Source organism: Dipodomys ordii, unplaced genomic scaffold, assembly GCF_000151885.1.
Source record: "Dipodomys ordii isolate 6190 unplaced genomic scaffold, Dord_2.0 Scaffold134, whole genome shotgun sequence".
NCBI lineage: Eukaryota > Metazoa > Chordata > Mammalia > Rodentia > Heteromyidae > Dipodomys > Dipodomys ordii.
The window spans coordinates 1,671,404-1,686,808 of NW_012267350.1; the positions used below are offsets into that span (position 1 = coordinate 1,671,404).

The window sequence follows — 15,405 nt, forward strand, 5'->3', positions numbered from 1 at the left end:
CTTGATGACTATGTTCTTCTACAAACACAGCAAGTACCTGACTATCAGTAAGACATTTAACCACTCATTTAAATCAACCACATGGCTAAAAATCAAGGTCTCAGTCAATGATAAAATGAGTATCCTAAGAACTTTAAACTTCTGGATGGAAAAATAAATTCTAAGGTCAATGTTATATTAAAAAATACGCGTTAAATTCCAAAGGAATATTAGAAGACTTAGAAGGACTATAGCACTTAGACATCCATGTTAACTATGGAAAGGGTTTTGTACATGGTGTATGCACACTATTGGGAGAAATTCTGTCCAGTTATTAGGACAACTGGCTGACCAACCAAATAGTTATAAAACATCTCAATGTATCCATTAAAAAATGGGGGGGGGTAAAAGGGAAATTTAATATAACTTTTATGTTTATTTTATATTTTAAAACTGTATTTGTGATAACGTATATATTATGTAAATGAAGTAATGACCTATAATATTAAAAAATTTAAAAATCTTAGTTCTAAAAGAGAATTAACTTAGCTCAGGGTTTCTCTAACTTGCTTGGTGTTAGGATTCACCTGGACAATAACAAAGAGATTCACAGAGTCCTTCCTATATAGCTTTGACTATATTTATTAGGGATGGAGACTAGAAACATAGTTTAATAAGAGGATTGGGTGATTCTTATGATCAAGTAAGACTCACTGCCCTCATATTTCACAAGTGATGAAACTACTTGTGAACATATTAAGACATAAGTATATTCAAACTCCACAAATCACAATTAATGATTAGAGTCTTAAGCACATGCTTCTTATTCTCTGCGTCTCAGTTTAACTACATAAATAGATACTTATGGTGCTGTTATAAAGATTACAAGTTATATAAGATATATACATTAGTGCATGGTAGTATTCAGAAAAAATATATTATTCGAACTTGACAGGCCAAATTCTTAAAACATATTAAACTACATGACTGAACTTTTCAGGTGAGGAGGGAAAAAAAGCTCAGAAATTTCATACAGAAGCAGAAATTTCTGAATTTGAAGAAATTAATTTTTATTTGAAAAAATTAGTAAGTGGTTAAAAAACAATATAAATATTTATAATTTATACAAATTAATAAAAATTAGCTGGTTGCTCATGCCTGTAATCCTACCTACTCAGGAGGCTGAGATCTGAGGATCATGGTTTGAAGTCAGCCCAGGCAGGAAAGGCCACGAGACTCTTATCTGCAATTAACTACCTAAAAAAATGAAAGTGGTGGGGCTAGGAAGGTGGCTTAGTGGTAGAGTGCTTGCCTTGTATGCATGAGGCCCTGGGTTCAATTTCTCAGCACCCCACAAGCAGAAAAAGCTGCAAGTGGTGCTGTGGCTCAAGGGGCAGAGCGCTAGCCTTGAGCTGAAGAGCTGAGGGACAGTGCCCAGGCCCAGAGTTCAAGAGCCACGACCGACAAAAAAATCAAAAAGCTATGAACCTGATGTTAAGAGAAATGTGCCCCAAGATAGAGACACAAGAAAATCAGAGGGTAAAAACAACACGTTTCACAAAGACTTAGAGCAAGGCTCCTTACCCTTAAATTTTCAACCCCTATTTTTTTTTCAACTGCCTATTTAGTAAGTATTCGTTTATTTGGGATCCACTGATGGACATGTCTATGATACAGTTTATACTGGAGTAGGCAAGAGATTACCAAACAGTATCATCAATAGTTCTGTCAAAAATATTTAAACCAAAGAAATGTACGTATTATCCTGCCCATGTAATTGTAACCCCTCTGTACAGTGTGTTCACAAAAAAAATAATAAAATAAAAAATATATTTAAACCAAGTAAAATTATGAGACAACAAATTCAGAATGTAAAATGGCATATAACAAAAATACTACTGAAGTCCCTATTTCACAGATTTGGTAAATAGTTATGTGCTTATGTAGAATATCCTTATTCTTACAAGATTCAGAATAAAGTATTTTGAGTGACATGTCATGATGCCTGCAAATTACTTTTTATTTTATGTGGTTGAGCCAAAAGAGCTTGTGCAAATTAATGTGTATGCAGGAACTGCTAAGTAAATGTGGCAAAAACTTAATCTGGCAAACCCAGATGAAGTTTGAGAAAAACTAAGTTGGGAGGACAGCAATGATATATACAAATTTTATATAATTTAAAGAAGAATATCTTCATATGAAAAAAGTCCGTTATAGTGGAAGGAATTAAAGACATCAATAACCCTAAATTTTAAGACTTTCTTAGTTCACTTCTTTATGTACTGCTCTATTTTTAAAACGGCAAACAGAGCATGGGCCAATGGCTCACACTTGCAATCCTAGCTACTCAGAAGCTGAGATCAGAGGCTGGCAGTTCGAAGCCAACCATGTCAGGCAAGTCCATGTGACTCTTATCTCCAATTAGCCATGGGGGGGGGGAGGGAAGGCTGCAAGTGGAGCTATGGCTCAGGGACAGGGCCTAGGCCCCAAGTTCAAGTCCCAGGACTGGCATGCAAAAACAAAAAATGTTAACAATTCTGAAAACTCAATGGCTAGCACCTGAGCATGGATTACTTGTCAGCTTGGCATAAGTTATAAGTATTTATCTCAGATTCCTTGTCTAAGCCAATAAAACAATACATCTTTGGTTGCCTGACAGAAATTTTGACTTGTAGTTTTGTGTTCTATTTATCTTTTTTACCTTCTACTTAACAAGTACAAATATGCTACTGCATGGCCAAAGCCATAGTCTAGCAATAAGATTTCTCTTTCATATGCTGAAACAAGGACACAGGATGAACCATTGCAACAAGGATACCCACAGGACAGTATACTGGAAAGGAACTCTACAACTTTGGGAGTGGGGAAGCGGGGGGGGGGGGGGGTCCTGGGGGGAAGGAGGGAAAAGGGATAGTGGGATAGTGGGACAACAAGGAAGGTAAGGGATAACAATGATTGACAAGTAATGTAGTCTTTGCCTTACTCATGTAACTGTAACCTCTCTGTACAACATCTTAACAATAAAATAAAATTAAAAAAAAAGATTTCTCTTTCATCTCCACCACTAATCTGTGAAGTGCAGTTTATTTTCCCATCTAACCTTTGTCTCTCCTTGTTTAAACTGTAGTAATTATCTCCTAATTCATTCCTGTAAATCTTCTGTCTTCCCTTTAATACTTCATCTTGTGGCCAAGAGATTTAACATGCAAATTTGATTATTAAAGAAATTAAAAATTCAAAAGAATTTTCATTAGCATCTGTTATCAATGTAAGGTCTATTTGCACTTTTTATTAACAAAAGTTTAAGTCTACACTCTTCAACTAAGATGAAAGCCTATGCCTAAAAGTTTGGTCTAAATCTGGCATCAGTGGCTCCCACCTGTAATCCTAACTACTCTAAATGTTGAGATTTAAGGACTGAGGTTCAAAGACAGCCTGGGCAGGAAAGTTCTGACTTTTATCACCACTAAATTAGCAAAAAGCTAGAAGTGGAACGGTGGCACAGGTAAGTGAACTAAAAAAGAAATTATTGACTGAGCTCCCACTAAAATTTTCTCCAATTAAAGTCAAGGTAATCACCACATTATGAGATCTAAGAAAGTAATCAAGATAATAAACACGTTTGACTCATGTCAACTTAGAAAGTATTTTGGAAGTAGAGAATGAGATAAAGATATTTTAGCAAAATAGGTAGGTTGTAAAAATTGGAAGAGATGTTCTAAATGACAAGATAAAGACTTTATGGAATTGCAGGGCCCTTAAAGACCCAAGTTGAAAATGCAAAGGAAAGAAGAAAATCAAAAGTAATGTTGAGTTGTTTAAAGCAGTATAGGTAACTCAATGATAAGGAATTGGTAAGATACCACAACAGATACCATCATTCCCATTATTAAATTGCCTTGCACAAATACAGGCTAGAAATATAACCCCACAAAATTTCTCATAAAATTGTCATTTGGTGCTGAATCTTGACCTGGAGATATTTACAGTATGCAATTGGCTTATTAGAGTGACTCAATATGTTTTACTGTAAAAACAGTAATGTGTTGATTACTGAAAACTGTAATATACCAATATATTGGTAAGAAGGTAAAATATATTATAAAGGTACTACCCTCCTATATCCAAAATTTTCTGAGTTCCCAGATACATCTGGCTTAAAGAGTTTAGATGAGACACTATGGGGAATACTGTACTTCTTTAGTGAGGTAAAGCTTTTCCTAGATTCTCCCCTCTTTCAGCGCCTTCCTCTGTGCTACCCTACTGTTTCTTATCAAAAGCTCCATCATTAAAGATCAAATGTTTGAATGGTTCCAATGTTGGTCCATCTATTTTAAGTAGTTTGAGAAGTGATCAAATCCTTTTCAACTAGAATACCTGTGTACTAACTCAGTCTATTAAAAATTACTGAATGGCCAAAATAGTCACAAAGAACTGAATGAAGGGAAGTGAAGACACATGGTAAATTTTGCTCTTATTCTTTTGGATAGGGCAGGTTTACTATCTGTGAAAAAAAAAAGATCAACAAAAAAAACCCCTACATTGTAGATTCACAGTAAAGAGCTAAGAGAAACAATTTAGGGAATTAAGAATATGAATATATATATATATGTCTCCATTCAACTTTCCATTTTTTCCTAATGTGAAATTTCCTTTAAAATATCCTATACACTCTGAAAATCTGTACCCAAAAATCAATAGGTCCCCTTCTCTCTTTATCCTTCCAACCACCTTTCTACTGTCTGCCTCTATGACTTAAGACAACTCCAGGGATCTTGTAGAAATGAAAATACTTAACAGTTATCATTTTCTGTGTCTTATTTTACATAGCATGACTTGAATGTTTATCTATGTTATATAAGTAGAATTTCATCACAAATGTTTCTGTGCTCCATTTAAAATGTTTTGAGCATATTCCTCCAGTAGATATGCAAGTATTCAAAGGATAAGACTAAAAAGATAAATAAAAACAGCCTATAATTCATATGCTCAGTGTTTACAGAATTAATGTTTTGTTAAAAGTTAATTCAAAGGAGAAAAAAGGGTGAGGTGCAAAAGTTGCAGTTTAGGGATATAAAAGATGGCTTAATAGAGCACTGGAAAAATAACTCAAGGCTGGGTGTCAGTGGTCCACTTCTGCAATCCTAGCTACTCAGGAGGCTGAGACCTGGAGACCTGGCCAAGACCTGCCAGCTTGGGCAGAAGAGTGTTCAAGATTCCATCTGCAATTAACTGATGTGAATAGGGGGTGGGGGGGGGGGAGTGTGAGGTGAGAAGGGTTGGAGGGATTTAAATTAAAAAAGCCAAAACAAAACTGGAGGTGTGATGTAAGAGGTAGAGAACCAGCTGTGAGAAATGTGGAGCCTAGACTTCAAGCTCTGATTGATGCACCAAAGAAAAAAAAATAGTAATTCAAGCGCAAAAGGCAGTACTTGGCTGAAAGGTAAATGTTAGGCTTATAAATATAGATTTAAAATAAGCTTACATTTGTGTTTTGACTACTTAGTTTTCATTGGTGACCCCAATAAAAGTCGTGCTGGAGCCAGATACGGTGGTATACACTTGTATGCCCAGCTACTTTGAGAGATAGGTGCAGAGGATCATGAATTTGAGCCAAGTCCAGACAAAGACTAGGAGAATTTATGTCAAAAACAAAATCAGAAGGGTTGGGTGTGTGTAGCTCTAAGTAGGAGAGGGCTTGCTTAGCCAGTATAGGGTCCATGGTTAATCTAGAATGTTGGGTAAGGTATATTGAAGATGGAAGGCCAAATTGCTTCAGACAGTGGAGTGAACAGCAGATGAAGAAAATGACTCAGAGGGAAAGAGTGTCAAGGAACAACTTGTTTTGTCACATCTCTTAAGCCAGAAAAACAAATACTAATACTTTTTTGGCAAGGTCGTAGATTTGAGGAACGAAGCTATGATGTAGATACAACAATTATATAGTAAAAAATGTGCCCGTAGAAAAAAGATTCCTCTATTTCTGTAATATTACTTTCTACATGCTTTCCCATGAACCTTTATCCTTACCTAGTTCATCTATGTCCTTTTCATAAGTAGAAATACTCTCCCAGTTCTGTCCCCAAGTTCTCCCTTCTCCTTTCAAGACAATTATAATCTGCTTGGTTGAAGATTCCCTACTCAATAAGCTTCTAAACAGATCTATTTTTCTAGCTACTCAAATTTGTCACCAAATGAAGTTATATACTGCAGGTACATCCAAGTGTTTCCACATATGACAGGCAGAGACTTAAACCCTAGTTACAATAACTGGGTAATGAGATGTACTTGGGATGCTGCGAGGAATAACTCAGATGTAATCCAGAGAGTATTTTGCTCAATGCTTGGCTAAGTATCAAGTTCAACTTACTATAGCTAGCTTTATTTCTAAACCATCTAGAATCCAGAATTGAAAACCAAAGGACCTGATTCATTCCTTTCCCCTATCAATCAGAAGTTTATTTTACATACTTCATAGCTAGAAATATCTTTATGAAACCCAAATTAGATCATTTTAGTTTTTAAATTAGACACTAAGAGCATTCCTGCAGAACAGTCTTAAGTTGCATACATAAAGCATGATTTTCTCTAGGCCAATTTATGACTACATCATATTCTACTATTCATCACATACATTGTCCTCAAACCAAAATATATACACTGTGGTCAATAAGCATATAGCAGAACTTACCATTCAAAGTTATAGTACGTAGGGAAAGGAGGTCAGGAAAGAGAGCAAGGGAGTTAGGTGGTGGAGAAAGAATGAAAGTGGGAGAAGAGAAGATGACCCCAAACAACTCCTTTACTGTTTCTGCTCCCCTTGCCTCTACATTTTTACCTTTCACACAAAACTTCTTTCTCCCCAGAATGTAGAGCTTAAAATGAATGCTTACATTTTGTGAGGGAGAAGACTCCAGTGGATTCATCTTGTTTCTCTTTCACCAACTAGACCTACACCAGATTTTATATCTCAGTACCTATTACAGAGACTTTTATCAGCTAGCAAGTAGTCATTAAATGAAAGAATAAGAACAGTTGCTAGCTGGTAAAAAGTATATTTGTGGCAATGGCTGAAGGACTACATTTTAAAAAGGAAACTTACAAAACCAGGCTCAAGGATCTAAACTTGAAGTTATTATTTTGAATTAGGGTGATGATAAGAAGAGCTTCCTAAATCCATCTCCAGACAATTCAAGCTGGGAGCACAATTAATGAAGAACACAATCAAGATTCAGATGATTAGCCATTTTTTACTGCCAGGAAAAATGAAGTATAGATAAATATGCCAATAAATTAAATTTTTTAATGTAAGAAACAACATTATCGACAGTAATCATAAGTGAAAAAACATCCCACAATCCTGTTCATCTAATTTCAATGAAGAATAACTATGCAAAAACAAGGTAGATGTTGATGCCTAATACTTCATAATAGTAAGGCAAGATATAAATTGGAAGGAGCCTAGGATGGCAAGTATGATGAGAACATGGGAAAGAAGTGAACACTTCAAATTACTGAAGATCAGGTAGAAAGAACACAATATTGACAACAATCTTTCCTTGGTTTCTTTTTACCTTCCTCCACCGTAATTGTATGAGCAAGTTCTGTTAGCTCTAACTCCACAAACCCTTAGTTTGATCACCCCTTCATAGGAAAATCTCTATCCATGTTTTTCTGTACTCCTGTCTTCTCTACTTCTAATCTTTCCTTGTAGAATCCATCCTCCAAAGAGCAACTAGATTCGGTTTATCTTTAATGGGGTTTGGACTCAGGGGCATTGTGTTTGCTAGGCTAGCAATCTACTGCTTGAATCACACCTCCACACCCTGCTTTTGTTGATTATTTTGGAGATGGAATCTAGCAAACATTTCTGTCTCGGCTGGCCTTGAATCTCTATCCTCTAGATCTCAGCTTCCTAAGTAGGGTAGGAAACTGGGACCTAGTGCACTACTATTCTCTTAGAAAAAACTAACTTTTTCCCATGACCTAAAAGTCTATGTACAGCCTTCATTTCATTCTTGCTTACTTTGTTAGGCTTATTACTATCACACTTCCTTTCTGCCATTCTGCTATCATCACATTGGCCTTTTTGTCTCATAAACATGTCAAAGTTGTCTCTGATTCTGCTTTCACTTGTCTTTTTTTTTTTTAATATCTAAAATGTCTGGTCCATAGAGTTTTGAATGGTTGACTTCATCTCATTCATTATTCAGGGCTACTCACAAAACTCAGTCTCAGATACCTTTCCTGATCACTTTAAGCAAAGTAGTATTTTGCATGCATATATTTATTTTATTCATATAAATAACTTCTCAGAACTCCTTCTTGGTGGTATCTCTGTCTTGCTCCCCTAAACTTAAGTTCCCTGAAGATTAGGAATTCATCTTATAAATTGCTGTGTCCTTTAGTCCTAAAGCATCATCTCCCATAGATCTGACTTGTAAACATAGGCTGAAAGGGTTTATTCTATAACAAACCCAAATATATTTAGGGAATTCAAGTGGGACCAAAGGACAGGTAGATTTTAGGCAATTTCATGAAGAACCACAAGTGAGATGAGGAGAATATTTTAAGAAGCTGCTTGATGATAAAAAATTATGGATTCTGGGCTGGGAAGGTGGCTCAGTGGTAGAGTGCTTGCCTTGCATGCATGAGGCCATTGGTTCAATTCCTCAGCACTTCATAAGCAGAAAAAGCTGGAAATGGCACTATGGCTAGAGCGCTAGCTTTGAGCTAAAGAGCTGAGGGACAGTGCCCAGGCACAGAGTTCAGGCCCCATGACTAAATAAATAAATATTTTAAAATTATGGCTTCTATACAGATTGTTATGAGTTTTGACAAAATACCTTTTAACATTCATTCCAATTATGAAAATCCTTATCTGTTCATAATGTACTGAATGACTTCAACAGCTGTTATCTAAATGGCTTTGAAACTCTATCATCCCTTTATCTTTGGGTGATCTGAGTCAGAATTTAGTTTACACCTACCTCTAACTCATTTAACACCTTCAGTAACTAGGTTATCCCTACCACCACTTAATAACACTGACTTTATTCTTTTTTTCCCCATTCCTGGGGCTTGAACTCTGGGCTTGGGTGCTGTCTCTGAGCTTCTTCGTACTCAAGGTTAGGCCTCTACCACTTGAGCCATAGTACCACTTTCAGCTTTTTCTAAGTAGTTTATTGGAGATAAGAGTCTCATAGACTTTCCTCCTGGGGGGCTGGCTTCAAACAGTGATCCTCAGATCTCAGCCTCCTGAGTAGCCAGGATTACAGGCGTGAACTACTGGTACCTGGCCTGAACTTAAATGTTCTAATAAAACAAACTGAGACAATCCCCACCTGCTGCTAATTACATTATAAATAAAGAGGATATTTATAAAGAGAATATGGATAAAGAGATTCATTGCTTTAAGGAAATTTTACATTTCTTTTTTTTTTTTTTTTTTTTGTCGGTTGTGGGGCTTGAACTCTGGGCCTGGGCGCTGTCCCTCAGCTCTTCAGCTCAAAGCGAGCGCTCTACCACTTGAGCTACAGCGCCACTTCCGGTTTTCTGGTGGTTTATTGGAGATAGGAGTCTCACGGTCTCTCCTGCCCAGGCTGGCTTTGAACCGAGATCCTCAGATCTCAGCCTCCTGAGTAGCTAGGATTACAGGCGTGAGCCACCAGCGCCCGGGCTTACATTACATTTCTTATCATGCCTTGCTTTGTTTCCTTTGGTCTTCCTATACATACTCCTTCTGCCTAAGACTAGGTAAAATAGTGCAAATGAAAAAAGATTGTGTCGTAAGGTAATTCATACTCATGTTACCTTGCTGACCCATTTATTGTTTGAATAAAAATTTGAATTTAGGTTGGAGATCACTTAATAAGCTAGGATTATTTTCAAAATACACTATTTTGAAAACATGCTGACCAAATTAACATACCCACAGGGAAAATACTCAGTGTAAATATGATTTTAACAAAGACTAAAAATAAACTCAGTTTATCTGAGTAAAAAGAAATGCATTCCAAAAATGAATGTTTGAACCTAATTCTTCAAAAGAAACTAGTCAAATTAACTAGGGAAACAATAAATATTAACAAATTATTTCCCACTCATAAAGCATATTAAACACAGTATCCAAAAATCTTTCCCCCAGAAATGTTTTGGAGATACAGGATCAAATACAGTGTTAGTTTTACTACAAAGAGAGGAAGGTGCTAAAAGGGATACTTAAGGAAAAGTTTAAAAATTAAATTTCAAGCCAAGTTATCTACTTTACAGATTCCCATGTGGCTATTGAATGGTACTTAATTTGGAATGTTGAAATATGGTGAGAGGAAAATGCACAAAAAATATGAAGGCTAAAATAATGTGATACATCTTATTATTTTATAGTGATTGCATGTTGAAATGGCAGTATCCTTGGCTATCTTTAATATCTTTGATATACCAGAAAAAACAAAATAATTAAAATGAAAAAAAAAATCTTTCCCCCAAATAAGGTTTGTTCAACTTTACTTAACCTATCATTTCCTATTTTTATTTGACCAGAATTCTATACTGCTTGGAGATAGAATTTTGTAATGACAAACACAACAGTACTGTACTATTTGAAAATATTGCTTCTGAGTAGATTTACAAAATAGGTAGAAAAAATAACAACAAATTGACATTTACTCAGTAGTACATATGTACTCAAACTAAGTGGCTAGTAATAACTCATATAAACTTGTAGTAAGTGTTTAAAGCAGCCAAGAAAAGGGGAACAGTTTAATTTATGAGCAATAAAGCACTGACATTTTAGTCAAAGCCCTATGTTAACTGCAATTAACTCTGTAACAACAATAATTCTGTGATGCCATTCTCCCTTTAGTTTCTACAAAGCAAATTTACAAAATTAAAACTAATTCTCCTGGGATCAGGTAGTTCAGGTAAGATTGGGGAAGTAGAATACAAATCTACAAGTTTAAAATCATTTGTTTTTGTTCCTTTCTGTGCCATAGTGGGATGTTTGGAAAGGAAATATTTTTTAACATGTGGATTCTCATATTACATTTTGTTAGAATTCTGGAGCTTTTTGTTTTCAATTTAAGTGTAACTGTATGGGGGGAGAAAGGTAGAGGAGACACTCCCCAGAAAGAGAGAACTACAGTGGTTTTAGAAAGCACTTACTTAATCATTTCAAAAAGCTTTGGATCTGAGACCTTGATATTTCGTGCCATATTCCAGGAAAGATGAACCATGGGTACTATTGACTTCACACTTTGCAATTTGTTCCATTCGTACCGTTCCACTGCCAATTTATACTGGCAGGCTAGGAAAAAAAAAACAGTTATAATGCAACCCCAAGTACCAAAAGATAAGAAGATTATATTATCACCCACTCAGGTGATACCTACAATACCAATTTTGAAAACATCCAAACATTCTAATAGTAACTTTTATTTTTTATAATTGTAGTAACAATATCAGTACTTATCACATAGAGTGCTTTCTATTACTATGTGCCAGGCAGTGTTAAACATGTTTCTATCCATTATCGCAGTATCACCATATTAATTTTGTTATCTTCATTAAACAGATGAAGAGTTCAAGGATTATAGAAATTAAATAACTTGCCCAAAATAACAAGAGCTAGGTTTTGGTCCTAATACAGGTGTTTCTGACTCCATAGGCCATATTCTCAGTCTTATGTGGATAATGCCCAAAAGCAGGCATAATTCCAACATATGACATGAGCTCAAACAAAAATTAAAATATATTCTTTGTTTTCCACCATTAAGGACTTTATTAAATAAAATGAGGAATTCTAAAACAAACTTCAAAGTGTATCTTCCATGATTATAAGGACACAAACTTGTTATTTGTTGAGATCTATGATTTTGGATTTTCACTTGTTAAGTTCCACTTAGTATCTTATACTACACATATTTTTATATAAGGAGAATTGTTCCAATATTTAGTATTTTTTTTCAAGAACAAAGAACATATTTAGTAGACACAAGCCTTTATAAATTAAATTTTTAAAGTATATATCTGTGCCTCCCCCCCCTGCCCCCACCCCCGCCTGGGTCGGGGGCCTGAACTCTGGGCCTGGGCACTGTCCTTCAGCTCTTCAGCTCAAGGCTAGCCCTCTACCACTTGAGCCACAGCACCACTTCTGGCTTTTTGTGCTTATGTGGTGCTGAGGAATTGAACCCAGGGCCTCATGTGTGCAAGGAAAGCACTCTACCACTGAGCCACCTTCCCAGCTAAAATATATTTTTTAAAAATACCTGTAAGTGGACCAACATTCCAAGCAATGTTGTTGCACCAGCCAATAGCCTGAACCCAATGAACAGTGCCTGCATTTATCCAGACCAGATCTCCAGGTCGCTGAATAAATCTATACACAGGAACATTTGCTTCATAAAGATCTTCAAGGTTGGGCCACCAAGAACCCATTAGGAAATTCAAATTGTTTCTGAAAGGAGGAAAAAAGAGGGCAAATGTATCAAGTGCTTTAAAGGCTCCTTAGAAAAGTTTTTTTGTTTTTTTTAATGTTTATTAATTTCAATGAAACTTATAGAGTGTGCAATTAATTACCATTGAGTGCTAGATAACTTAGATTAGTATTGTAAACCAGGTGCCAGTGGCTCATGTCTGTAATCCTAGCTACTCAGGAGGCCGACATCAGAGGATCACAGTTCCAAGCCAGCCTGGGCAGGAAAGTCCATGCAACTCTTATCTCCAATAAACTTAACTCAGAAAAAGCCAGAAGTGGCTCTGTGGGTCAAGTAGTAGAGTGCTAACCTTGAGAAAAAAGAAGCTCAAGTACAGTGCCCAGTCCCAGAGTTCAATCCCTAGGACTGGCAAAAAAAGAGAGATCAGTATTACTGCTGACATTTTGAGGATCCAAAAAAAATCCAAAGCTACCAAAGAAGAATATACTTTAGTATATGTGCAATAATGACTTTTTTTTTAAAGAGCTCTTTGTTCTCTGGAGTACCTGTAAATTGCTAAAAGGTAAATGGGATATTGAGAAGATAAAATAAACTACATATCTGGTACTAAAAGTAATAGGCCACATGTTGTGTATAGTATGTGCTATTTCCACAAATTAGCTAATAAATTTACATAACTTTTCATATTAAACTTGATGGTTTTATTATCCTCAAGATCAAGATTTTGGGAGTTTATCTACTTATTCTAATTATCTTTGTTCCCAATAAATTTTTTCATTTAGGTAGAGAAAAAAAAACCTACCTAAAATTAGCCAATCTCTACTTAGAAATAATAAGCAAGGGCCACTATACTGTAGCTGTAACAATATACTACAATCTCAAATTTTAAGAAATAAAAACACTATAAATACCCAAGAAAATTTTCTTTTTCAATTTATGATGTACTTCTGATTAATATTGATTAAAACAACAAAGATCCTTCAGCCAAGTAAGAAATTACAAGTTAATATGTAGAATTCAATTCAATTCAAAGTAACTTCATACATATGCATTTTCACTGGTGATTCCTACCCCCCATCATTTTCCTGGGAGGAGAAGGAGGAAGAGAAATAATTACATGTTTATAATTATGTTTATAATTCCTATCTCAATAATATTCAGGTGTTGCTACTAAAAGGAAAGTGTCAGGTGCTCACATAATAAGCTAACATTCTATCTAGAAAAAGAACAATATACATATTCTTTCATGAGATAAAAGCAGTTAGTTAACTTTCCTAAAATTCCTTTATAGGAAAAGTTTCAAAAAGGATTTATATCATGATATAGCAAAGAATAGTAAATTCAAGCTGAAGTTATTCCTAACTATAAAGGTACTCAATAAATTCCTTCCACTTTCTAAAAGCATTTATAATAAAACTATTTTTCTTAGAATATATACCTTTTACCATTTTTAAAATTCAGTCTTACCAACTATTACTATTACATGAAATATTTCCAGTAAAATCTAGTTTGAATCAAATAATTAGGGTATCCAGTTTGGCAAGTTGTCCTTTAGCCTGTTTTTAAATAATTATATTTAAACAAAATTTTAGCTTAGAAACCTACTTTTCACAGAAGTCATTCAGAACACCCCAGTAACCTTCAGGAACAACAAACCATTCACAGTCACCTGGGCCAATATTTATGTTAACTGAACAGAAGTTGTTATTTTCTTGATGACCTAAAAAAAAAGGTGGGGGCCGGTATTAGTACATTATAAAATTCTACAGAGTTTGGTCAACTCATAACTTATTTAGTAAGGGCTTCTATAGCTTTGGAGTTAAACATCTCTGACCAGTTGCTTCATATGTAAGAGCAGATAATAACAACTATAAAATTACTGAATTGTTTTGAATAGCAATGAAAAAAATCATTGATTAGAACAATGCCTAATACACAGTAAGCAATAAATATAAGGTACTATGGATGCCATTATCATTTTTTAACTTGTGAGCTAATCTGAATTTCTCATAAGCAGTGACACTGGAAAAGAGGCAAGAAGCTTCATTTTCAAAATACAGCCATTCCAGGGAGTGACGTCAATAAAAACGGCAGAGTAGGAAACTCTAAAGGTCCATTCTTCTTTAGAAACACCAATTAAAAATAAAAACAAAACAAAAACCAAATCTATCTAAATGATCAAAGATCAACTTTGCCAAAAGTCAAGGAAATAGTTGTAGATTCATAACAACCAAGTGAAACTGTTTCTGAACAAAGGTGACTAAAACCTGGTAGATATATGTGGTATGTTTAACTTATCTAGCACTACCCACATCACTGGTCTGATGATAGACTGATTTAAAAGTCTTACAGAATATGTCTGGTTCTAAAGGATCAGAGTGGACTTTATTTTGAAGGAATTATACTAACCTAATTGGAGTTTCTGAAAAGGACTGAAGCAAGGAGTTTTTCATTTTGTCTACCTATAACTCAATACTCAAATACCTATAACTCAAATAACTCAAAAATTGTCACCTACTAAAGGTCAATGTTTGGAATTGTCCATTGCAAGGACTCTAGATTAAAAATTACCTCTAATTGAAATTAGAGATGCTGGAGCCCAACCATTTAAATGAAAACAATTTTAGAGTAAAGACCAAGAACATCTTTACGGTTCAGAATGTAACATGTCAAAGTCCATTAAAAAAAAGCGCCACTGATAATAATCTATGTAACTCCAGGAAAGAGTGCTTATTCCATAACATACTCATAATAATGGCTCTTAAAAACTCAACTGAAATGATTAAACTATACATTTCTTATAAGAACATGCCTAGTATGACAATGATTTGAAATATGAGTTGAAAAATGATGTTTTTGCATTGGATTTCAAAGACTAAGCATGAAAAATGAAAAATCTCAATTTTAATAATTACAGGTTTGTATCTTTTCAGATAATGGATTAAAATTAACTTCACCTATTTTAAAACTTCAACATGACTATAATTTCTAA

At 35.0% G+C, this 15,405-nt stretch overlaps 1 protein-coding gene across 1 annotated transcript in view; it reads right to left on the minus strand.

Moving 5' to 3' along the window:
* Kdm6a (lysine (K)-specific demethylase 6A) overlaps nucleotides 1-15,405 on the minus strand; it is a 202,156-nt gene that overhangs the window by 8,887 nt on the left and 177,864 nt on the right. Inside the window, exons 24-26 of the mRNA XM_013030841.1 lie at nucleotides 14,019-14,133; nucleotides 12,246-12,433; nucleotides 11,143-11,284 (exon numbers count right to left, since the gene is read on the minus strand). Of these exons, the coding sequence (XP_012886295.1) occupies nucleotides 11,143-11,284; nucleotides 12,246-12,433; nucleotides 14,019-14,133 (445 nt within the window). The remainder of the gene's footprint in view (nucleotides 1-11,142; nucleotides 11,285-12,245; nucleotides 12,434-14,018; nucleotides 14,134-15,405) is intronic.